The sequence below is a fragment of the Myxine glutinosa genome, chromosome 9 (assembly GCF_964187855.1).
Source record: "Myxine glutinosa chromosome 9, kmMyxGlut1.1, whole genome shotgun sequence".
NCBI classification, from domain to species: domain Eukaryota; kingdom Metazoa; phylum Chordata; class Myxini; order Myxiniformes; family Myxinidae; genus Myxine; species Myxine glutinosa.
Genome location: NC_136269.1, coordinates 126,631,631 through 126,657,557, shown reverse-complemented (window position 1 = coordinate 126,657,557; position 25,927 = coordinate 126,631,631). Strand labels below are relative to the sequence as shown.

General features: G+C 43.9%; 1 protein-coding gene and 1 pseudogene across 1 annotated transcript; both read right to left on the bottom strand.

Annotated features, from left to right (window-relative positions):
- Positions 1–3,523: 3,523 nt before the first annotated feature.
- On the bottom strand, positions 3,524–12,670 carry LOC137413386 (uncharacterized; annotated as a pseudogene).
- Positions 12,671–15,836: 3,166 nt separating this feature from the next.
- On the bottom strand, positions 15,837–19,715 carry LOC137416683 (general transcription factor II-I repeat domain-containing protein 2-like). The gene is made up of 3 exons (XM_078785133.1): positions 18,647–19,715; positions 18,325–18,595; positions 15,837–15,903 (listed from the first exon to the last, which is right to left on the bottom strand). Exons 1-3 carry the CDS (start codon positions 19,713–19,715, stop codon positions 15,837–15,839), a joined length of 1,407 nt encoding a protein of 468 aa, XP_078641259.1.
- Between the last annotated feature and the right edge of the window lie 6,212 nt (positions 19,716–25,927).

The following is a 25,927-nucleotide window of genomic DNA, read 5'->3' as shown; positions in this document are numbered from 1 at the left end:
TGGACAGAGAACAAAAGTGGTTTGCTCGATGTGTAAAGGAATCCATTTGGGAAAGAGTTGAATCACCACCTCTCACCAAAAGGGGCAGTTTGCAATTTAATCTGTCATGGTCGTGGGACCAGGCTATAACATCTCCCCCAAATCATCTACAATCGTCACGGGACACCCGGACTGGCCAACAGACCAATTCACACGACCAGCGGTTGAGGTTACGTGGTGATTTCAAAGCTTCTTCTTCATCGACTTCAACAACTGCCATGATCAAGGCGAGTGGATTCTCGCTGAAACGTCATCTCTACCGACTTGAAAGTCCAGCCCTTTCAATTATAAACTTTTACTGATGCTGTACATGATGACAATCAGGTACAAAGATGATAGAGGAGATTACAACACAACATTACTTTCTACCCGAAGAGAGAGGAACCTTTGCTTCACAAGTGGATTACTTAAGATCAGAAGGCCCCGGATCTTTCAGTAAATTAAGACACAAGGGTACCAGGTAGAGTCAAGCATCACGGATAGACTGGCCAGGTTTTGTTTATCTCTACAATGACAGCTGGACCAACATTGTCATGCAAGACTATTTTGTGGGAAGGAAATCAAAATGGCAGAAGATTAAGGTGTGGTGCCATCTTTGAGACAAGTCTCAGGTGCAATATCTCATTGTGATGTGGCCCAACAATCCCATACAGTGTCAATTACTTTCTTGCAAAGGAAATGTTTCCTGAGAAAATGTTTTGCTACCATACACGAAAAAACCGGAGTATGAGCGGGTACCGTGCCGATGATTACGTAATCAATCTTAACTAGTTGGCCGAGTGGGCCCTCTTGTTGCATAACCGCTTAGAACGCTTACAAAGTCCGATTGACATTAAGTTATCTTCTGCCGCAATCAAAATCAATCAGGACACAGTTTCTTCAGGGAAGGGATTTTAGTGCACAACAATCAGGCAAATTTAACAAAGGGAGTAATAATAGCTGTTACATTCACAATTATGTGGAGTATGTATACATCCACATTATCCACAACGTGACAGACCCGCCCTCTGAACCTTAACAATGACTTCACAACTCAGAGGCGATGCACCACATGCATCGAGGAAAAGAGAAAGAGAAAGCTGGTGTGTCCTGCCCCTCACACCTTGCACCAACTGTGATGAACATGTGCCACCAATAATTCTGTTCGTGAGCTCGGCTCTCGCTTTTTATTAGAATCTGTACCCACCGACTCGCATTGCAGATCCCCACCCCTCTCCCCCAGTCAGTAGGAGGAGTTTGCCTGCCAACAGATCCTTCCTCCTCGTACCCGATTGGTGTTTCAGTACCCCCAACTGCTGATGACACCTGTTGATTGGCCTTTACAGCTCTGGTGCACTGTCTCCCTTGAGATGGTCAATTGGTCTCAGGTGTTCAACAAACCGATTGGGTGCAGCTGTATGTGGTGTTGACGGTGGGGGTTTCACTATGGCAGGCTGGGTGAGTAAGGATTCTTTGGCAGAGGGACTGTAGATGGTGCATGTAACATGTGACATGAAGGCAGAGACTGTATGGCAGAGGAAACGTACAAATGGGATTTCTAACTAAACACCCTCAATGCATATCTGCTCACATGAATGCAATATATACTGAATAGCGAAACAGAATACTATGATATAACTAGCTTTACTCTTTGTGTACGTGCTTCAATCTCCCAGGGAATACAAAACTACAACAATATGTTGGAAAACTGGCACTGCGGGCTGGTTTTCAAGTCCCATTTTATTTCTTGGGGAGAGATGTGTTTTTCGAATTTGCCTCGTTCTCTACAGATATTCTCTGTCAATTGTTTTCCGCATTTGTTTTGCGAAATAGTTGGTCATGCTCTTCTACTCTGAGGTGCATGCATGATGTTTTATTTTCTTGCTCCTGTATTGTTGTTCTTCGGTCGATATTTATGTTATCCAATGTTGTTGATCAATCTCTTATGAATGTGCACTCCACACATTTAGCAGCATTTTACAAGTCGTCTGAATACCATTTTACTAGTTTTAATGGTTCTGCAAATTTTCCGTCGTTTGGTTCGAAGAACATTAAATCATTAATATACATTAGACGGGTCACTTTTCCTGACCCATTGGACATAAAATACTGTTAGATGTTGGGGTGTATCCCTGTCCTTCATCATCAATGAGTTTGCTCAGTAGGTCCAGAGCCAGGCAAAACAAGAGGGAGAGAGACAGTCACCCTGGAAGAACACATGAGGTATCTTCACTTCTGGTGTTTCAATTTTTTCCGTCTCAGTGCTGCAATATCAATGTGGTATTCCAGAGCTCCGTTGCTTCCTCAATGAGTTTGATTATTTGGGGATTTAGCGTGGCAGGGTGCATGCATTTTACCATCCACAAATGAGGACACCAGCAAAAGCTTCTTTGCGTTGTCTATCCTTCGATGCATTTCATATCATGATAAATGGGAAAATAGTTATTACAAGCAGAACACAAGAAGGGCTTCTCTCGTTTGCTGAAACATCTATTTTCCACTTTCAGAAGGTGGAACGGAGTCCTCTCAGGACTCAAAGTAGCTACCTCCATTTCGGTAAAATATCATGTTTCACAGTCCAAATTGTAAAAAAAATATTCTCAATGTTTTCTTCTGAGAATTATTTCCAGGATTGTCATTGTACCACAGACAGCCTCCAATTGTAGTTAGTTTGTCCGACTATTCCTGGGGACTGTTTTGAAGATCTAAGAGAAGTTCTTTATCATTCCCATTTTGTCAGAACCCTTCAGCTTCCAGGTTCTCTTGGCCTCATTTTCAGATGCTGATTACTTGGTAAATTTCCTGTTTTCCACATTATTTCGACGAAAGTCGCTGGGTACTGACCCCTCGATTAGCAATGCCATCTTTTCCTTTTTGTGCACAAGTACAATGTCCTGTCGCAATGCTTTTTGTCTGTTCACGATTGATGGGATGATATGGTCATACGTGAGGACTGCATCCTCATGTTCAACAATCGCTTTTTGGTTCATACTTCCTCGATTTTTCTGAGACTGATATATTGAATTTTTTTCATATGTCCCAATGGTGTACGTTGCACACATTGTTGTTCTTTTGTGTATGCAGTTATTCAGACAGTTGTTTTTTCATATCCTGAAAGAAGGTGACCGGTATTTTCTGTTTCTACCTTGCAGAACCTACACTTTTTTCGTATGAAAGTTAAGAGCTAGAACACTGAACGGATCAGGAAACAACACAACAAAAGGAGCAGGAGATACAGAGGGAGGAGGGATGGGAGGGAAACACCAACAGCAGAGGTGAAGGATAAAATAGAGGGAGAGTTGGGCAAATAAGACGAGTATGAAGGAAAGATGTGTAGTGGCGGATGCATGGGGTCGACAAGATGGATACAGAAGCAAACTCTCAGGAAATTTGGAAGAGGGTGGGTTTGGAGTGGGTTGTTAACAGGGGTAGAAAATATCACGGATTGGATGAGGGGAGAGTGGAGTGGAGTGACTTTAGATGGTGGTGAATTGAATCAAACGTGCTATTTTCTTAAAGACCTGTCGGGCTTAACCTGTAGGTCTTCTCTCCTTTGTCTCTTGTGCATGGATTTTTGATGCCGCTTCAACTTTGATTGATACCACAATGCCTTGGCACACACAGAACATGTGTAGGGCATCTCTCCGGTGTGTCGATCATTTGATGTCAAGATAAATGTGATGAAAGAAAAACTCCTGTTGCATTCAGAACATGTGTAGGGCATCTCTCCGGTGTGTATTATTTGATGCAACTTCAAATTGGAGAGGTCAACAAAAGCATTGAAGCATTCAGAGTACTTGAAAGGTTTATCTCCAGTGTATTATTTGATGTCCGTTCAAATTGAAGAGATGAGTAAAAGCCTTAAGGCATTCAGGGCTCTGGTAAGGCTTCTCCCCTGTGTGCATCATTTGATGTTGCTTCAACTCGGAGAGATAAACAAAAGCCCTGAGGCATTCAGAGCACTTGTAATGCTTCTGTGTGATGTGTCGTATTTGATGCCGCTTCAACCTTGATATGTCAACAAAAGCATTAAGGCATTCAGATCACTTGCAAGGTTTATCTCTGGTGTGTATTATTTGATGCCGCTTCAACTTGTCGAGATCAATAAAAGCCTTAACGCATTCAGAGCATTGGAAAGGCTTCTCCCCGGTGTGTATCATTTGATGCCGCTTCAACCCTGAGACGCTACCAAAAGTCTTGAGGCATTCAAAGCACATGTAAGGCTTCTCTCATGTGTGTATACTTTGATGTATTTGTAAAGATGCTGAACGAGTAAAATCCTTGCCGCACACAGGACATTTATAAGGCCTCTCTCCTGTGTGTGTTCTTTGATGTACTTTTAAAGATGATGAATGAGCAAAATCCTGCCTGCACACAGGACATTTATAAGGCCTCTCTCCTGTGTGTGTTCTTTGATGTACTTTTAAAGATGATGAATGAGCAAAATCCTGCCTGCACACAGGACATTTATACGGATTCTCTCCTGTGTGTTTTACTTTTTGATGATTCAAGGATGCTAACCAAGAAAATTCATTGTTGCACACAGTGCACTTGAAAGGTTTCTCTACCGTGTGCATCCAACGATGCTTTTTCAAACATGAAGCAAAAGGAAACGCCTTGTTGCGTACAGAACACAGGTGGGGTGTCTTCTGTGTGTATCCGTTGACGCGTTTGTAAAAATGATGAACGAGCAAAATTATTGCTGCACACAGGACATTTTCAAGGCTTCTCTTCTGCATGTTCTACTCTCTGATAATTCAAGGATGCCAACCAAGAAAATTCCTTGCTGCACAGTGCACTTGTATGACATCTCACATCTGGGTATTGCTTGACATAACTGTGAACTTGACTTGGAATAAGAAACCATTTTCAATTGATTCTCTGCAAAAACAATTCAGAAAACCATCAATAAATCATTATTACTGTGAAACATGCATCATTTTTAAAAAGCACAATGTGCAGTACTCCATTTTCATCGAAAACTGGCCTGAAAGGACAAACTGGTCAAAGGAGGGTGTGCCCACCCACCCATCCCCCCTCCCCCAACTCACTCTCTCTGGTACTGGCTGTGTGGCGGGCGGTCGCAGAATTCATCGCTCTTGGGTTCTGGGCTTGGTCATGCGCGGTGGTGCATCTTTGGCTCATGAGCGCTTGTGGAAAAAGATTGCTCAAGAGTGCTTCGTGGCAGTCATCTTCGCGAGGAAGAATCCGTCTTTTTGGCTCTCTTTTGTTCTGGCCTGGCTCGAAGACGGCTGTGCTTCGTGCTGTGTGAACCTAAGACATTTATCCGGGCCTTGTGGAGCGCGGAACGGCTGTTGGAGGAAGTTTTTCCGCCGCTTCGCACCTCTCGGTGCCGTGTGGCGATTCGCGCCATCTCGTGCGCGGAGACTCGGGGGCAGTTCACGTTCTTCCTCGTTGGAGCAGGCTGTGTATCAGGCAACTCATCACACCATTTTCTTTTCTTTTATCGTTCCCTTGTCTGTAATTGTGTCTGATGCAGGATCCTCAAATTAGGAGTAATAGTTTTTTTTTACCTCAACATTAATTTTGACATTTTATCATTTCACAATTATTTCATTAAAATTATTCCTCCCCCTCCTCACCCCCCATTTCATTCTTGTATTGTGAATTTTCCTTGTAGTGTGTGTTTATTTGTTTGTGGGTTCGAGTAATAAACCCTGTGGTTCCGTCGTACAGTTAAGACCCTGGTTTTCTTCGCCCGCGCCGCCAAAAATAATTTCGCTAAGTTTCAAACTGTCGCCTCGGAGTTAACTGTTCGGCTATCTGTCCAAGGCTGGTTTTCATCGGCCACGGACTCGACAAGTGGTGTAAGGAGTTTGGGATACGAACCCTGTGAGACACTCAGTGAGATGTGAGATGGGTGAGATGGGTGAGAGATGCAAATGATGAGAGATGCAAATGAGATGCAAAGATGAGAAATGAGAGATGCAAATGGGTGAGAGTGCAACACTCGCCGAGTGCAAATTGCGCGAAGCTTTTGGACTCTAAATTTTAAATGATCGTCTTTCTCTCATCGAGGGGGAGGGGATCGTATTACCGAGGTCCAAATTTTATAGTGATTGCAGTCGAGAGAGCACAAGAGCAGCGTGGGAAATTTTAATTATTTTTTGTGAGGAGATTAAGTGGGCGCGGGGAAAACGGCTCGTCACGTAATGGCGGACATGAACGAAATGGAGCCGCTGGAAGAGAACGCGGCTGAAGTAAATGGGCCGGGGGTAAATGAGTTTGAGGATAGGATTGGAACCCTCGTCCCGAGCGTTCGAACGCCATCCCCCACAATGGCGGAAATGAGACGCAGAGAGCAGATCCGATGGCTGTCCAGGCCATGATGACAAATTTTATGGGACGATTGGAAAAAAGGATTGATGGAATAATGGCTAAAACAAATGCCTGTAGTGAACAAAGTGATGCCCAAATTAAATGAAAGCCCAAAGAGAGCAAACAAATGAAATGAGAGAAATAAGGGAAATGAATGAACAAACGGCCCGTCACGTAATGGCGACTCCTTTCTTGTCGCCGTAATGGCGACTCTTCGAGCTGTCTCCGTTGATATATCACGTGCCTTCGATACGGTCTGACACCCCGCTCTGCTCACCAAACTCTCCTCCTATGGTATCCATGGAAATCTCCATGAATGGCTTGCGGACTTCCTCTCTGGTCGTAGTCAATGTGTGGCCCTGAAGGGATTTTTTCATCTCCTCTGCCTGTTCAGGCTGGAGTTCCCCAAGGCAGTGTTCTGAGCCCTGTGCTTTTTCTGGACTTCATCAATGATCTCTCCGGCTCTGGAAAATCCTCTCTATCTCTTTGCTGATGACTCCACTCTCTGCCGCTCCATATCTCATCGCTCAAATCGGCAGTCCGCAGCCTCCTCACTCTCTGCAGACCTGGTCAAAATCACAGACTGGTCATACAAGTGGAACATGTCTTTCAATCCTGACAAATCCCACACTCTCACGATGTCTCTTCGAAAAGACCGTCTGGACAACCATCCCATCTACCTTCTCAACAATCCTCTCCAACAGTTCTGTCACTCAATCTCTTGGGTCTCACAATGTGCCATGATCTTTCCTGGGAAAAACACATTTCCAAGCTGGCCTCCAAAGCCAGTCTCCAAAGCCTTTCATCCGCAGCTCAATGGAATACTGCTCTCCCCTCTGGGCTGGTGCTCCTGCCTCACACCTCGCTCAGCTTCACGCTGTTGAAACCAAAGCTTTCAGAATCATTGGAATCTCCCGCGATGAAGTCGATTGTGAGGGTCATAGGTCACACTCACCGAGGCTGGTTGGTGGTCTTTCTGTCTTCTACCAACTCCTCTCTGGCCTAGCCCCCCCCAGCCCCGTCTGTGCTCTGTCCCCCAAGTACTCCTACAGGTCGCACAAGATCTGCCTGCAACCCTCTTCTGGTCAAACTGCCAAAATTAAGACTCTCTGCTCACCTTCACTCTTTCATTCCTCTTTTCTCCCACCTCTGGAACAAACTCCCTCGCTCTCTTCAATTCCACTCATCCCTCCAGGTCTTTGAAACAGCTGTTCACCACCATCTCTTATCTTCCCCCATCCAAAACCTTGATCTTTTCTACCCCCGTTAATTCACCCCAGATCCACTTTTTTGAAATACCGACTTCTTTCGTGGAAGTCATAACAGTGTCCATATGTTTTTTTTTAAGTCTCCCACCCCACCCCCCTTCCCTCGCCCCAAGCCCTCTTCCTCCCACAGATCTCCCGATGTCCCTGCTCTCAAATGTTATACTTGTATGCTACCCCCTCTCTCCCCATCTTGTCTCCCACTCCCTTCATTGCATGTTTTATGTGTCTGTGCATGTTTTCATGTTCAATGTGCTAGCTCTTACACGAGCCTCGATCTTGCATACAAAAAAATTAAAAAAATTAAAATAAGGAATGAAAAGAGAATTGACAAAGTGGAAGAGGACCTGGAAGGCTATCGCACCTGTGTGGATGCCAGAATGCACCAGCAGAGAGGAAGGGGAATTTGTGAAGCACCAGAGTGGTGATTTTGTGTAAGAGGTAAAGGAATTTGAGGCTTGTGATACAGAACAAGAGTGAGTGTTTATTAGTAAAGGCCTGTGGCAGCCACAATTGACTTGGGAAAGGGTGAATGAAATGTTGCAGGTGTGGCTGGAGACTTGGGACAATACCATCAAGGGAGAGGTTGCTCGGGTCCAACAGAGTCTGCAAGACGAGGTGAGTCGGTCTGCTAAGCACATCCAGGATGAGATTAAGGTGACCCAGGCAGTGGCGTAGTGATGGGGGGAGGGGGTGGGCAGAGGGGGCGACCGCACCAGGCGCAAAGTGGATGGAGCACCAAATGACACCCTCAAAAAAACGTTTTCATGCTCCATTTGATTGTATTGTATATAAATAAATATTATCATACAACGAGCTCGTGAGATCACGAGAAGCAACTTTCAGAACCATGTTTCAGGGTTTAAACTCCGTGCTACGTGTCAATGTGGCACGTCGATGTTTTCAAACTCCTTTCCATCCGGATTCACTTTTTTCCTAATTCCTATTCCTCTCACCTCTCACAGTAAATACATCCGTGTTACGGTGTTGCTGCCTTCTGCATAGATCTCTTATCTTGTATAATGAGGTTTGATATGCACTCGGGAATACGTAGATCGCCCATTGGCCCAAGGGATAGAGGGGTGTAACTGTTGGACGTTTGTTATGTAATTAAGTCGATCAAATCTAGATATCTCAGGGTGTTATGTCCCAATCAGCGACGGCCAGGATCATGTGTCAAGTGAGTTATTTAACTTCCTTGCCTTCCTCTGCTGCTCTGTCTCATCAGCTCTTGTCTCGAAGCCATAAAAATACCACACCATGCTGCATGCATGTTTGATGTAGTTTTTATTAAGGGCCTGTGGCATACCTGCCTGCTGTGCTGCTTCAGCATTAGTTTACCTTTCACCGAGCCCAGGTCTGCTTGGACCAGGGCGGAGATTATACGTTCATTTCATTATTGCCAAATGGTACATATATTATTATTGTTACCTTAAAACTTCGACTATAACGCGCCCCTGTGCATAACGCGCACCCCCAACTTGGACTATTGTCGCGGTGTAAAAATCTGCAGACCTATAGATATAATACGCACCCCCATTTCAGCACTCAAATGAAAAAAATATCGACGTAAAACGTGTTATTACATCTGTCAAAAACGGCGAAATCCATCTCAACCACGATTGTCGGCCAGGATTTCGTAATAGTTTAACAGAGCGGCGCCAATGAAAGAATATCACGGCAGGTCAAGGAACTAAATTTACGACAGTGGTAAATCGTATCAATCACGGTGTTCAGTTGTGATTGCGCAAAGTTTAAACACAGCAGCGCATATTAAATAAACGGCGGAAGTCGGATAGCAATCTAACAAAGCAACCCATAGCCTATTGTCGGACGACAATCACATGGTACTCAAGTTGCTGATAATTGGCTATTGTTGCGGTTTTGCAATAAAGAATGAACCCCCTATAGTTAATTACACGACAACATGTAGCCTGCAGTAGTCAGTTATTCTTATTAAATGTAAAGATTAGCTCCCTTCCCATTGGGTAATAATTAAAGCAGATATGCGTTGAGTTTAGGCAGGATTCAAACCTTCGTATGGTTGAAGAACAAAGACGTGGTGATGTGCAGGTAGGCGTGGCTAAAATTACAGTCCACGTGATCAACTCGACTGTGGTAGGCGTGGCTAAAAGAACCACCCACGTCACCAGCAGATAACCAATGAGAGGGTGTGGACACGTCACCAACAAGCAGCCAATGAGAGGTCGTGGACGCCTAAGCAGTCAATGAGAGATCGTGGACACGCGAACAACCAATGAGAGATCGTGGATACGCAAACAACCAATGAGAGGTCGTGGACACGTAAAACAACCAATCAGGTCTTGACTTTTCCCGAGCAAACTTCGCCGGCAATCTACCAGCATTGCCTCGGCCAATGGGAGCCTGTGGAACATTCAAGGAAGGTTTTCGACCTGATATAAACCCCATGTTCATGGCACTTTTCTCTCTCTGCTCTACCTGGCTGCCTTCTCGTCGTGGTCCTTCGAGCTGGCTGTCCTCCGTTGTGGTTGGTACTTCAGAATTGACCTTCGTTCCTTGTGGTGTTTCATCCGAGCTGGGTCGTCGCCTGCGCTGAATTGTTCCCCATCCTGGATCATCGTTCGTGCTGACTTTGGTGCGGCGGGTCGTCCTGCAAACCCTTCTGCAAGCTACGCATCATGAATGGGCAGTGAGCTGCGCAGGGAAGCTGGCGAACCCAAGTCCACGGCTGCACGTTGCTCAGTACGGTTTAACCTGTGCGTTTCATTCCCAGTTTCTTTCCCATCCAGTTTTTGATAAATTTGTATTGACCTTCCCTTCCAGCTCTAACTGATAATTTAAAATAAATATAAATTTGCACTCAGTTCCTTTTTTTGATAAGTGTTGGGTTCTGATTTACAGTGTATATTCAATCAGAGCACAAAATATATTTGGCCGCCCTCCCCCACCAACCCCGAAAGCACCATCCACCCCATTCCCCCTCCAACATTCCCCACAACCCCTAAACCACCATCACCACCACTAACCCACAGTCACCATTCCCGCCATCCCTCACTCCCTGAGAAAGCAGGCATGGTCAAAGATGCCTATCACTCTGAAGCAAAATGTGGTGAAGTGCGCAGAGCACACCGAGCCAGGCTAGTTTCCTTAACTTGCCTCTTCTTACTCCTATATGAATATAACTCCATCTCCACTCTTATTTGAAACCTAATAAATGCCTACTGCTTCTTAATATTACTCCTCGCAATATCCCTTAGGAATGGTCAACACTGGTCAACAGCCAAATTGGTTCCGAGTTATTTTCAACTGTTTCTAACTAATTTGGTGCCCACGAATCCGAATCTGACCTTAAAATTTCGCTATCCCGTAACCTTGGCGTAGTAAATCATAAGTGTGGAAAAAAATCTTCAGAGCATGCGAATTTCTTAATTAACAAGGCACGTTGATTAACAAGGGGAGATGCAGAAAATAGGGCAAAATGGAGAGATTGTCATGGTGAATTTGATAAATCGTGCTATCTTCTTGAAGACCTGTCGGGCGTAACCTGTAGGTCTTCTTTCTTTTGTCTCTTGTGCGTGGATTTTTGATGCCGCTTCAACTTTGATTGATATAAAAATGCCTTGGTGCACACAGACCATTTGAAAGGTTTATTTCCGGTGTATTATTTGATGTCGACTCAAATTGGAGGGATAAATAAAATCCTTGAGGCATTCAGAACACTTGTAGGGCCTCTCTCCTGTATGTATTTTCTCATGTACTTTTAAAGTTGATGAATGAGCAAAATCCTTGCCGCACACTGGACATTTACAAGGCCTCTGCCCTGTGTGTATACGTTGATGTGTTCGTAAATTTGATGAATGACGAAAATCCTTGCCACACACACGACATTGATAAAGCTTCTCTCCTATGTGTATACTTTGATGTTTTTGTAAAGATGATGAATGGACAAAATCTTTGCGGCACAGAGGACATTTATAAGGCTTCTTTCCTGTGTGTGCTCTATGATGTACTTTTAAAGTTGATGAATGAGGAAAATCCTTCCCACACACAGGACATTTATAAGGCCTATCTCCTGTGTGTATACTTTGATGTATTTGTAAAGATACTGAACGAGCAAAATCCTTCTTGCACACAGGACATTTATAAGGCCTATCTCCTGTGTGTATACTTTGATGTATTTGTAAAGATGATGAATGACCAAAATCCTTGCCGCACACAGGACATTTATAAGGCTTCTCTCCTGTGTGTGTTCTTTGATGTATTTGTAAAGTTGATGAAAAAGCAAAATCCTTGCCGCACACAGGACATTTATAAGGCCTCTCTCCTGTGTGTGTTCTTTGATGTATTTGTAAAGATGCTGAACGAACAAAATCCTTCTCGCACACAGGACATTTATAAGGCCTCTCTCCTGTGTGTATACTTTGATGTGTTTGTAAAGTTGATGAAAAAGCAAAATCCTTGCCGCACACAGGACATTTATAAGGCCTCTCTCCTGTGTGTGTTCTTTGATGTATTTGTAAAGATGCTGAACGAACAAAATCCTTCTCGCACACAGGACATTTATAAGGCCTCTCTCCTGTGTGTATACTTTGATGTGTTTGTAAAGATGATGAATGAGCAAAATTCTTGCCGCACACAGGACATTTATAATGCTTCCCTCCTGTGTGCTTTACTTTTTGATAATTCACGGATGACAGCCAAGAAAATTCATTGCTGCACACAGTACACTTGAAAGGTTTCTCTTCTGTGTGTTCTACACTCTGATAATTCAATGATGATAACCAAGAAAATTCGTTGCTGCAGACAGTGCACTTGTATGGCATCTCACGTCTGGGTATTGCTCGACACTTGTTTGAAGATTTTAATGAGCTAATTGTTTTCTTGCAAGCAGAAGACTCGTGCAGCTTCATGTTCCTTTCAATTTTCTTGAATGTCGTACTACAATTGTTCTTTGTCAATACACTGCTATATTTGTTGACTTCCTGATAAGAAGTCTGTGTCATGTTCTGATTGAAAGAACCTTCACTGCCAAACAACTGGGAACTTGTCTTGGAATAAGAAACCATTTTCAATTGATTCTCTGCAAAGACAATTTAGAAAACCATCAATAAATCACTGTTGCTGTGAAACATGCATCATTTTAAAAAGCACAATGTGCAGTACTCCATTTTCATCGAAAACTGGCCCGATGTCTGTGCTCATCTGTCACAAGGCGGACCCGAAAGTAGAGGATCAATGTGTAGGTCCTGTAACAAGTATGCGGGGACAAAGCTTTCAAGGTGGTTTCTATATAATTGAAGGGTGCTGAACAAAATAGGTAGGAGTTATCCTCTCAAGAATGCTGGCATTTTTGGGTCCATCCCAAATTCAATATGGCTAATGTCAGAATATAAATTGACTCTGCCTGACTAAACGAAGCCCATATGCTTCTTCGTCTATTTTATAGTAAATGGATGTCAGGGAACACATTTTTACCATAAAAAGACATTTATCTTCAAAGTAAATGCCCAAATCCCAAGAAGGCTGTCAAAATCCAAGATGGCAACTAAAATCTAAGGTGGGTGCCATAAAAACTCTGGATGGATCCCGATACAGGTGTTCTTGGCAGTGTTGTCAGTCGAGAGACCACATTTTGTCGGTCTCTGTCTCCATCTCAGAAATGGTAGTTCCGACTACAACACTGGTTCTTAGTGTCTAAATATAGGTTTCTGGATCCAATAATTCAGTTTTGTATTAAACAAGACCGGAAGTCTAACAGCGGCGTAGCTGGCCTTGTAAAATATTATAAACCACAAACACATATGATTAGCTTTTTAAACAGTCGTTAATGCTGTTTATAACATTAAACGAAGAAATTTGAAGGAATCCCGACATCCGTGAGGTAGGTTTTACTTACTGAACTGAGCGAAGATCTACTGCAATCTATATACCCCACAAGGGTTGGGTAAATAACATGACCCTTCCTGCCATGAAAAAAGTGGCGTTTTTCGTAGCGGCCTTTTGAAACCCACCAATTAAGGTTTTGTTTTGAAAACCACCAATGAAACCCAATCCTTAACGTTTTGAATGGAATGCTTGCTCAAATGCTTAAACCACTTGGCAATCTCTCCACAAGAAACTTGGTAAATGAACACCCCCAATGTTATTGAGACCCGATCATAGATCGACTGTAATCTACATACACCAAGGAGGAATGACCCTTCCTGCCGCTCCTTTAGTGAGCAGGTGTACTATTAAATTAAAATGTCGGTCGGTGGAGTCAGCCGTCGTAATGACATCAAAGACGTAATGACATAGCGTGACGGATGGACACAAAACTGCCCTACTTCAATATATAGAAGACCAGCCGAAAGCACCCGGCATTTCCCAGGTTCTTTTTGAATGAATTTACGACATCGATTCAGCTTTTACTCGCGGCCGTAGAAGAACGACTATAATTCAGCTCAGTTTTTAATTGTGAAATGGGCCCAGCCCGGCCGAAGCGGCCTCGAGCGGCCTCGCTGCCTAGCCTACAACCTTCCCGGGGCCCGTCCCGACATTTTTAGTTCTTTTTGAATGAATTTACTACTATAATTCAGCTTTTACTCGCGGCCGTAGAAGAATGACGACTATAATTCAGCTCAGCTTTTAATTGCGAAATGGGCCCAGCCTAGCCGAGGCGGCCTCGACCGGCCTCGCCACCTAGCCTATAACCATCCCGGGGCCCGTCCCAACATTTTTTGTTTCAGAGGTTTCCTCCTATCTTTCACCGTTCAAAAGATTAGCGTGTGCAGACAAACAAACAAACAAACAAAAACTTTCTTTTATACATATAGATGATATATTTTAACCTCCAGTAACTTTGCAGTCACTACGAAGGGATTAGTGTTGCAATTAGATTTACTATAATATTAACGTTACATTATCATTATTCTGAAAATGATATTGCTAAAAAAAAATCCAAGGCTAATTCCTTACTTCAGCGTTATTTGTACCGCAGCCGCACATCACTTATCATCGATTCATGAACCATACACCGCTTCAATCTAGAAACTTTGCAATAACGATAAAGGTATTGCAGTGTTACGATTATATTTACTATATTATTAGTATTAACACTATTATTATTACGAAAACAATACTACTGTATTAAGAAACCTGGGCTAATTTGTCCGAAGCGGCCTGAAGGTGAGCCATGAAAGCATGAAGCCTGAGGCCTATATGCACTGTATCGTTGGAAGACCCGTAACGTCTATGCTTTTGATATTTGATGATCATTTTAACAATCGGTTTGTTTGTGTTTCACACTGAATGAAAAACGTAAAGGTAGAGCATGGCGATTGTGATATATGACAGGTTCAACGATATGTTCGGTCTGAACGATATTGGAATCAAAATGCCGGAGTGTGGATTCAGCCGTTGTACGTGGCAATAACATCAGACGTAATCACATCACCATGTCATGTGTCCAGATCCTCAGCTTGATTGCTATACGTTTGAGTGGACATACATACATACATACATACATACATACACACATACATACACACATACATACACACATACATACATACATACATACGGACGGACAAACACTCTTCAGACTGCTTTGCCCTATGTGTTACACCATAAAAAAGACAAAGTCTAACAGCGGCGTAGCTGGTCTTGTTTGATATTTTAGTTAAAGATAGTATAACCTTGATGGAGATACCAGTTAGCAAATAATGCAAGTATTTTAAAAATTTGAAGTTCTGTAAGTCTCTAAGCTGTCCGTCACAAAGGAAGTGAAGAGATTGCATTGAGACACTGGTTTATCAGAGAGTACGGTCGTACTCTCTATGTATGCGTGATAATGTTGTGTGGGATCAAATAATATCAGCAGAAATATCATGTCTCGGGAAATGCCTTGTTTTTCAGTTTTACATTTATGAAAATTAAATAATAGCGAGGTACCAGTGCTATACACCGCACATGGGACACGTGATCACAAACCCTCCAGAGCGGGTCAAGGTAAAAGCAAACCACGTGATCAATAAATCCTTCTCGATTCATGGTTTCTCAGCGCCAGATTCACTACGTCAGCGCATCACTTATGCCGTCGTATAAAACAGCCTGACAAGGAATACACTCAAATTGAATCTACTATAAATGAAGGTGTGTGTGTTTGTGTGTGTGGGGGGGGGGGGGGGGGGTCCCGACACCAGACAGATCAACAAAAGAGGGTCGATTCATGGTTTCTCGGCGCCAGATTCACTACGTCAGCGCATCACTTATGCCATCGTATAAAACAGCCTGAACAAGGAATACACTCAAATTGAATCTATATATATAAAACACAGTTTATGTGTGTGTGTGTAATGTTACCGATAGACTCCTAAACGGAGAGGCTCACGTACTTGATATTTGGCACAGACATGGCCATTGAGCCTGGGAAGAACATGGCTGACCCAAAAATTTATTTCATAATATGTTTTTACCATATTTTTACCTCAGCGCAGAATATTATGACCAGAATCTGACCGGTAGCAGAGCAGCGCGCTGATTCGCTCAGAGCGATCACGTGATGTTCGTTGCCGCCATTAACTCAGTTACGCGTTCGCACGTATTTCAGAGCGATTGCGTTTTTGCCGGGTACTTCTGCATGATTAGCATTTAGCATGATTTAGCATGTTTCACATAGATTTGTTTTCAGCGAGCAGAAGTACCCGGCATTGTACGAATAATATATCGATAGTGCCGTGTAGGGCGGAGTGATGCCGCTGTGGGAGGGACCGAGCAAGGTCGCTGTGGGCGGGGCCGAGCGAGGTCGCTGTGGGCGGGGCCGAGCGAGGTTGCTGTGGGTGGGGCCGGGCGAGGTCGCTGTGGGTGGGGCCGGGCGAGGTCGCTGTGGGCAGGGCCGAGCGAGGCAGCTATGGGCGGGGCCGAGCGAGGCAGCTATGGGCGGGGCCGAGAGAGGTCGCTGTGGGCGGGGCAGAGCGAGGTCTGCGTTAGTGCGTTGCCGTTGCCTGGTATAAAAAGATGGTGCTTGATGCTCTCTGCGTCAAGATACGGACTTGATGTCCGTATCTTTACAACAGACATTCCAATGATGATGATGATAAATGTAATACCACTCAAGGAAGGCCCACAACTCAAGAGAGTGGAAAAAAACAATAAAATGAACAAAAATACAGGGAAGGAGAAGCAACCACTCAGAAGAATGACAGAAAATCATTTCCCTTAAATGTACCGTGTTCACCAACTAGCACGACCAGATACAGGACACCAAAATAATTTCCCTTACACATATCGTGTCCACCAACCAGCAAGACCATACCACTTACCTCTGGATCAAACTGTATTGCAAATATTCAAACGGTTTTTACATGCTGCCATCTCCTAGCAACCAATGAAATTTTTCAAAAATATTGTAGCTTCACTTTTCACGGAGTATGAGCATTCTATATATTTTCAATTCAGTGCGCCCGACTCGCTCACGTACTTGATTTGTGGCATAGACATGGCCATTGGGCCTTCACGGTGTAATTTGTGCGAGGCTTTTGTCCGAGTGAGCTTCAGTCGAGAGGGCGAATGTACGGGTTGGGAATGTGCGGGTCTCCCTTCCCCCGCCCGGCAACGCCGGTACTGGAGAGCGCCACAGGATCGGTGAGTCTCCAAAATCCGCTTCGTGCTGTTGCGAAGATTCAGGACGATGTCGCGATTGTTGTGCTGCTCTCCGACCATGAGAACTGCAACGTCATTGTTGACTGGCCCTTCCCTCCCTTCCCTTCCCCTTCCCCCTCCCCCCTCCGTCCTCCCCCTCCCTTCCCCCTACCCCACCCCCCCCCTTTCCCCCTCCCCCTCCCTTTTCCCCCTCCCCCCTACCCCTTCCCCTCCCCTCTCCCCTCCCCCTCCCACCCATCTCCTCTCCCATCCCTCCCCCTTCCCCCTCTTCTCCCCTCCCCCCCTCTTCTCCCCTCCCCCCCTCTTCTCCCCTCCTCTCCCCTCCCCCCTCTTCTCCCCTCCCCCCTCTTCTCCCTCACGTTTATACACGGAATGCCGGGTACTTCCCCCCCCCTCTTCTCCCCTCCCCCCTCTCCCCCCCTCTCCTCCCCTCTCCTCCCCTCCCCCCCGTTCCCCTCCCCTCATCTTCCCCCTCCCCTCCCCTCCCCCGCCCGGCAATGCCGGGTACTTCTGCTAGTCTACTATAAATGAAGGTGTGTGTGTTTGTGTGTGTGTGTGTGTGTGGGGGGGGGGGGGGGAGGGGGGGGTGTATTGTGTCATACCTTTTCATAATTAATGATTTATTACCTAGGCTAATTTGTTATAAATAATGTGTCATAATTAATTAATTACGCACTATTCAAATGTGCCTTTTAACCCTTTAGACCAGGGGTGGGGAACCTTTTTCCTGTCAAGGGCCATTTCGATTTTTAGAACATCCTTCGAGGGCCATGCTAAATTATTGAATACATATATCGGACTCACCTAATGCGATGGCTGGAACTGTTTCTCTTTGGCGAGGCGTTTGGTGTCAGGTGGTAGTGATGATGATGCTACTCGCAGCTGGTTTTGAAGGTTTGGGTCAGTCAGTCTTGAGCGGAACCGAGTCTTTGCAAGAGTCAGTTTTGAAAAGAACTGCTCACAGCTGCAGGTCGTCCCAAAAAGTGATGCAAACTTCAGTGCATGTCTCCTCAGAATGGGAAAATCCTCAGCACGTACATACAGTTTGTAGAACTCGAGCAAAGGGAGGTTGTTGTACCTAGCTTTGAGCTCGTCATTGCTTTGCAGCTCAATGATTTCGTGTTGTAGGTTGTCAGGCACATCAGCTGGTTCCACATTAAACGGCGTGGCAAATATGTTCAGTTCCCTTTGTTTACTTTTCATGTCCTGGAACCTCTCTCCAAATGCCTGGAGGAGTTTTGCACACTCAGCAGCATATTCAGATGTCACAGCAGGCTTTTGTTCTTGCAGAGTGGGAAAGTGGATAGTGTTTCCCCTTTCCAGTTGCACTTGCCACAGCTTTAGTTTAGCTTCAAATGATTTCACATGTGATTGCAGAGAGCTGAGAAGCTAGTTGGGACCTTGGAGCTTGACGTTCAGCTCTGACAGGTACTTGGTAATGTCCACCATGAAGCCCAAATCACACAGCCACTTGCTATCACTGAGTTCCATGACAGGTCTCCCCTTCATCTCCATGAACTGTTTCACTTCTTCTCTCAGTGAGTAAAACCGTGTGAGCATATTTCCGTGACTCAGCCACCGCACCTCACAGTGGTAAACCAGATCTCCGTACTCTGACTCTAGTTCACTCAGTAGCTCCTTGAACTGGCGGCTGTTCAGCCCTCTGCTTTTGATGACGTTTATGGTGGAAACGATAGTTGTCATCACATTGTTGAGCTTCAGGGACTGTGCACACAGATTCTCTTGGTGTATGATACAGTGGCATACAACTAACTCACTTGGATCGAGACTGAGATGACTCATTTCTTTTTTGAACAATGCAGTCAATCCCTTTTGCGCACCAACCATGGCTGGGGCTCCATCCGTGGCCAGGCCACTTAACTTGTCAAACTGCAGTTCGAATTTGTTCATAGCCAAAACAACTTGCTCAAACAAATCCTCACCTTTGGTGGTGCCATGCATGGCTTGCAAAGACAGCAACTCCTCCCTCGTATCAAACTCAGCTGTAATCCCCCGCACAAAAATGGCTAGTTGGGCGATGTTTGTTAAGTCCGTTGTCTCATCGCAGGCCAGAGAGAAAAACTGGAAATCTCTTGCGGTGTCCTTCAGTGTTTTCTCAATATCTTGTGCCATGTCAGTAATCCGATCTGAGACAGTTCTTCGAGACAAACTGACACTTTGGAACAATTTTACTTTGTCCGGTGCGAGCAGCTCCGCAGTGGCAACAAGGCACTCCTTCACAAATTCTCCTTCTGAATGCGGCATCAGCTTCTTAGCGATTAGCTCACTCACCACAAAACTAGCATGCGTAGTGTTGTCTCGGTCAGATTGTGGTCTTATGAAGACTGCTTGTTGAGCACCAAAACTCCGCCGAAGAACGTTAACTTTATCCAAGCACATTTGTCCTTTCAACTCGTTCAGTTTAGCATGTTTCGAGTTGTAATGATGCTGGAGGTTGGCCTTTTTCATCACCGAGAGCGCTTCCCGACAAACTAGGCATACTGGCTTGCCTTTTACTTCCACAAAGAAATAATCGTTTGCCCATTTCTCTTGGAAAGCGCGACATTCCGCATCTACCTTTCTTTTCTTGTTAGTCGCCATGTTTGCATATACTGAATGAAATGATGACATGAGATCACGCGATCACTTGACTGTCCGGAAGGTCGCATATCGCAGTTACGACTGTCCGGAACTCACTTGACTGTCCGGAAGGTCGCATATCGCAGTTACGATTAATCGCAAATTAGTTTTAATTTGATGGCAATTATTCTGTTAGCGCCAACATATTTTGCCAACGTCAAATAAATGAATAAGTTCTCAAATGTGCCGTCCGAGGCAGCGTCTGCTCCCCACGTTCGGCATTCGTTGACTGTTACAACACGTGAAAGCTCGCTCCTCTCTGATTGGTTGAATCGTTTTTGGCCATAACTTGGTTACCCTTTGTCCGATTAATTTAAAACCTTGAAAAGGAGAGATTACTGGAATTATAGATAGATGAATTGCCTCGCGGGCCGGATCAAACGGTCTCGCGGGCCGTATACGGCCCGGAGGCCGGAGGTTCCCCACCCCAGCTTTAGACTGCTGAGACCCCTTAGACCTTGGCAGAACCTTTAACGCTTGACCCAAAAGACCCAGATGACACAAAATTCCCCAAGGACCCAACTCACCCAAAAGTCCCCGAGGACCCAAATCACCCAAAAGTCCCTGATGACCCAAATCACACAAATCTCCCCAAGGACCCAAAAGTCCTTGATGACCCAAAACACCCAGATGACCGAAACGTCCTTGATGAACCAAAAGACCCAGATCACCCAAAAGTCCACGAGGACCCAAAAGTCCCCAATGACCCAAAAAGTCTCTGATGACCCAAAAGTCCCCGAGGACCCAGATGACAAAAAAGTCCCAATGAACCTAAAGTCCCCGAGTACCCAAAAAACCCAGATGACCCAAAAGTCCCCAAGGACCAAAAAGACCCAGATGACAATGATGACTCAAAAGTCCCCAAAGACCCAAAAGTCCCCGAAGATCCAAAGGTCCCCAATTAAAATTTGGTCCAATGGACCAACGGGCCCCCTAGTTTAATAAATATTTGAACTGACATTTCGTGTTCCTTTCATCCTTGTTTTGGCATACTGCATCGCCTGGAGTGGTCAATGGTCAATTAATTGATATAGGCTCCGCCCCTTCCCTCTGTCCCCACCCTATTGGTTAAAGGGAAACCACATCAGTTATTTTGGGCATTTCTAAGTGCAGGTCATTGTGTGGCCTGAGGCTGGATGAAGACATTACTCTGAGAAACGAGCAATAAGACAGAGCTGCAAGATACAGTCAGGGTTACGTAAGACAATATAGGAACACATGTGCCATGTTTGACATTGCTGACCAAGATATCTTGGCACTTTTGCTCCAAGATTGGGCATCCTCTGAGTACTGTACCATTGTGTTATTCCACATTGTAAAAAATTACAGAAACAAGTTCATAAAAAAATGTATGCTAAATTAAAAAGGCAATGCAGGGATGACAAACTACAGTCTAAAAAAGATCCTAAACAAGATAGGGATGATGTTGGTTTAGAGAGTAGCTAACAGTATTGCCATCGCATAACAATCTCTACATCGAGATTTCAAAAAAAAAAGTGGATCTGGGGTCAATTAACGGGGGTAGCACAGATCAAGGTTTTGGATGGGGGAAGACAAGAAATGGTGGTGAACAGCTGTTTTAAAGACCTGGAGGGAGGAGTGGGATTGAAGAGAGTGAGGGAGTTTGTTCCAGAGGTGGCAGTAAAGAGGAATGAAGGAGTGAAGGTGAGCAAGGAGTCTTGATTTTGGCAATTTCAACACTGGCAGATCTTGTGCGACCTATAGGAATATTTGGGGGACAGAGCACAGAAAGAACTGGGGGAGCTAGGCCGGATAGGAGCCGGTAGAAGACAGAAAGACCACCTACCTGCCCGCGGCAAGTGAATGAAAGGCCCTCGTAGCCAGCCCCATCGCGGGAGCCAGCCCCAAGTTTGTTCTCTGAATTTCTGGACATGCCATACTAGAACTAGAACAAGCGAGAACATCTTCTCTGCATAATCTCCCCAAGTAAAGTCAGTCGCATCCTGTTTTTCTCTGTCTACAGCAGATGGGATGGCAAGTCTCCACACGAACCCATGTCAACCAATACAATGTTGCAACACTTGCAGGTTAAGCTCCTCGACTCGCTTGCATTTTTTCACCTTCTTCATGGTACTATTCATGTTGAACAATGACAGGCATTTATCGTTAACTCTGTGCCATCACTTCTTGCAGGTCCATCTTTTCTATGCTTTTCTGGGCGAGGGAGGTTATCTGTGCCATTGCTTTATTCTCCATTCCATCAGTCTTACATCCATGATTAGTGTCTTGAGCTATTGTGGATCATTGCATCATGGGACCTTTCAACAGAGAACATCCGTTCCTTGAAGAAATTGCTGACCAAACTCTCACTATGCTCATGTGCCATCTCAATATACCTAACTAGTTAAGCCGATGCAGTCATACCGACTGCAAGGACCTCAAAGCTGGCTTGGCGAAGTCAAATAAATCACAATCAAATTTGGTGATGCAGCTATCAACGTCTTGGACTGCCTTCTTGTCCGTTGTCAGCTGTCTGCAGGAATTTTCAATGTGACCCTGGGATGTGCTTCTCAGGTTGGCAATGGCGTGCAGGGAAGTGTTACTTTGTGATGTAAGTAACACTTCCCTCTGTCCCCACCTCTGTCTGTCTTTGGCAATTTCAACAGAAGAGGGTTACTGGCAGATCTTGTGCGACCTATAGGAATATTTGGGTATTTAGGTATTTCCACAACATATATATATATATATATGTGGAAAAGATATATATATCTTTTCCACAAGTTGAATTTTTTCACAAGATATTTCGGTATTTCCACAATGTATATTTCCACAATATATACAAGATGAATTTTTCCACAAGATGAATGATGAATTTTTTCCACAAGATGATATATATTTCCACAAGATGAACAAACTTTCATCTTGGTCCAAAATGAAACAAGTTCTGAGAATCTTGAATCTCAGAACAATCCAAGAGATTTGTTAATTTGTTAATAAGTATTGCACTTATTGTTGTCAACAATGTCAACTCTGTTCACAAAGTTGACATTGTTGACAGAAGCATCTTCTCGATTTCAACAGCTTTGACCAACCAGCTTTCATTTTGGACCCTTTGTTTATGGTCATTTCTATCCACAGATCTAGAGGAAGACAGGAATAAGGTTTCCCCGTAATGGAATGTGCAAACAGTCCCTGGTTCATTGACTTGGATTTTTCCTCAGACAGATAGGAGGACATCTCTAGCCAGAAGTGTAATAGCCACTTCACATACTTATCATTGTCGTAGATTTGTAGCCATGGCACAATCATCCTGACAGAGGCTTTCAATGCATCCCAGTCCAGTGCTTTCAAGGCATGGACATTCATTTATCAGTATTTCTACCATGTTCATGAAAATCAGTCAAAACTCTGTGATGGAACTGGCTGACACCTCAATGGAGTTAAATAAACTGTAAACAAATGTTGAGAATTATCTGTCTAATTCTGTGTTGCGACCACATCGGTTTTCGTGACGTCGGACACCAACTTTGAATTCACTTTTTTGTGGTAAAATGTATTCCGTGAGTAGATGTAAAATGAGACTCCTGGTGCAGGGCCACATCCCCGTATCCCCCCCTTGGCCCAAAACCGAAACTGCCTCAACCCAAAAACAGGAAGTGATTCACCACAAACCAGAAGTGACCAATTATTTATTTAATTTTCAGATTTCACGATTTTCAAAAAAATAGATTTTCAAAATTTCCCGATTTGTCATTTTTCCCGATTTTCACGATTTTTACGATTTTCTCGATTTACTCAAAATTTTAGGTTAGTAACAAATAATTTTACTTATGCACAACAATATTCGCGACAATAAATCAATGTCGGCATCATTTTCTACTTTAGTAACATTAACGTTGGTAGTTGAATCTATAACACTAACGTGTTTCATACAAGTACCGGGGTCTTCACAGCATTCGGGTAGGGTTACGGACTTAAAATACTCAGTAATGTAATTATCATTATCCTTATCATTATCCTTAACATCACTACAGCCAAAATCATCACGATCGTCATAATCGTCGTGATGATCCCCGTTACAATCTCCATAATCAACAGGGCAAGGATAACGACGAGAATCATGAGTAACAAGCATTCTGAGTATTGCGCTGTAATACATGTCCCCTACCGGCAGTCTGTTGTCCGGAAAACTGTTGGGGAAATTACCAAGGGTTATTTACCTGCAGGTTCTGAATCGTTCCCAATCGCTAATTACCTCAGGACGGGCTCACCTGTGATTCGCACTCGGGACTTCGATTTATACACCTTGCAGACAGGTCAGCAGAAGCACGACAATATAAGTTGTTGATAAAGAACCTTTCGAGTCGCTAAATATCAGTAATTTATTATATTTTCCGGTTCACGATCAATGATCGATGTGTATATATATATATGTTGCTCGGCTTGGCTCAGCCCCTCCCGAAAGCGCGCACTGTGTCACACTTTTGATGTTGGCAGATGAGGCTGAGGGCGCGTGGTGCGGCTTGAGGAGAACTCCAGAATAAACAAGAGATATCCATTTGTTAATATTTTCGTTTAATTAACGATATCTGCCAAACCACGTGCCCTATCGCATATTCCAAAAGGACATTTTAGTAGACTGACATGCTGAACAGATCTGTGAATTTTCCCCTCGATTGGATCAAAAATGAGAGAGGGGCTCGGTTTTAACGGTTCATGCTTAAAAACGTCATCACTCTGAAACCATGTGATGCATGACGTCATGCTCACGGACTTTGTTGTTCGTCATGGGTAAGCGATTCTCCCTGCAAAGTTTGGCCTCGATCTGTTCAGCCGTTGCAGAGAAAAAGGGGTTTTCGTGTTTTCACGAAAAACAATATGGCGGTCGAACCACGTGACCTGTGACATCATAATTACCATTAAAATATTCTACAGACCGATTCACCCCTATGGTGAAAATTTGATCCCAATCGGTCCTATTATTGCAGAGAAAATCTTTTTTAAAGGAAATTAAAACTTAAAATGTACCGAGTTAAGGATCATCAGAATTATCAGAATTCCCAAAGTTCAAAGTGCCATAACTTTGTCAAAAATGATCGAAACGTCATGAAGTTCGATCTTGATCTGTAACTTATCATGAGGAAACCATGTACCAAGTTTAAATATTATCTTAATTAGCATTAAGAGTTTAGAAAAAAAGTCCGGAAAACTGTTCATTGCGTGACGGACTGACGGACTGACGGACGGGCGGCGTGCAAACATATAGCCTCCTCCGGTGTACACCGGTAGGGGACTAATAACACAATCACACGCGCAACAACAGGGAAAATGACGGGGAATAACAAGGTTAATGTTATCATTTAGCTGTGGGGTACAAAGATTCATAATGGAGAATGAGGTCATGATACATAATATTTGTGTAATAATAGATATTGTCATTTATGTATAAGATTATGAAATTAAATTTAAAAAATGATTTTTAGTTTAAAAAAATAAAATAGTATTATTAAAAAGAACTATTATGGCGTTGACTTATCTGAATTTTGATATTAAAAATATTATCTTTGAAGAACCAAAATATTACAACAACAACGGAATTAACTATTACCGTAATATGATTAAATATAATTATGATCATACTCACCCACAAAGCAGTATTAGAAAACTGTTTATTGAAACACCAACGTTGTTTTTGTGGGGCATTAAAGTGAATGAAAATAATGCTAAGGAGGGGTCCGACGAATTACCTAAATGTACCCAAATGTAAGTGAATTTACCCAAATGAAAGCACAATGTACCCAAATGCAAGTCGTGCTACGTAAAGGAAGGTTATTTTATGCAGTAAAACGTTACGGTGTGCTTCTTGACGTCCAAGAAAACGAATGCGAACAGAATTTTGCAAATTTTACCGGCCCGATCAGTGGCAGCCATTTTAGGCCATGGGGACATAACTCGGGATACATCTGCAGGATTAATGAATCCGTGCTGAAGCGACCAAGGTGGCGGTAAGTTTACCCACATAGGTTCATCCTAGACATTAATGAAGTATAAATATTTGATCAAAGTTACACCCTACTTTC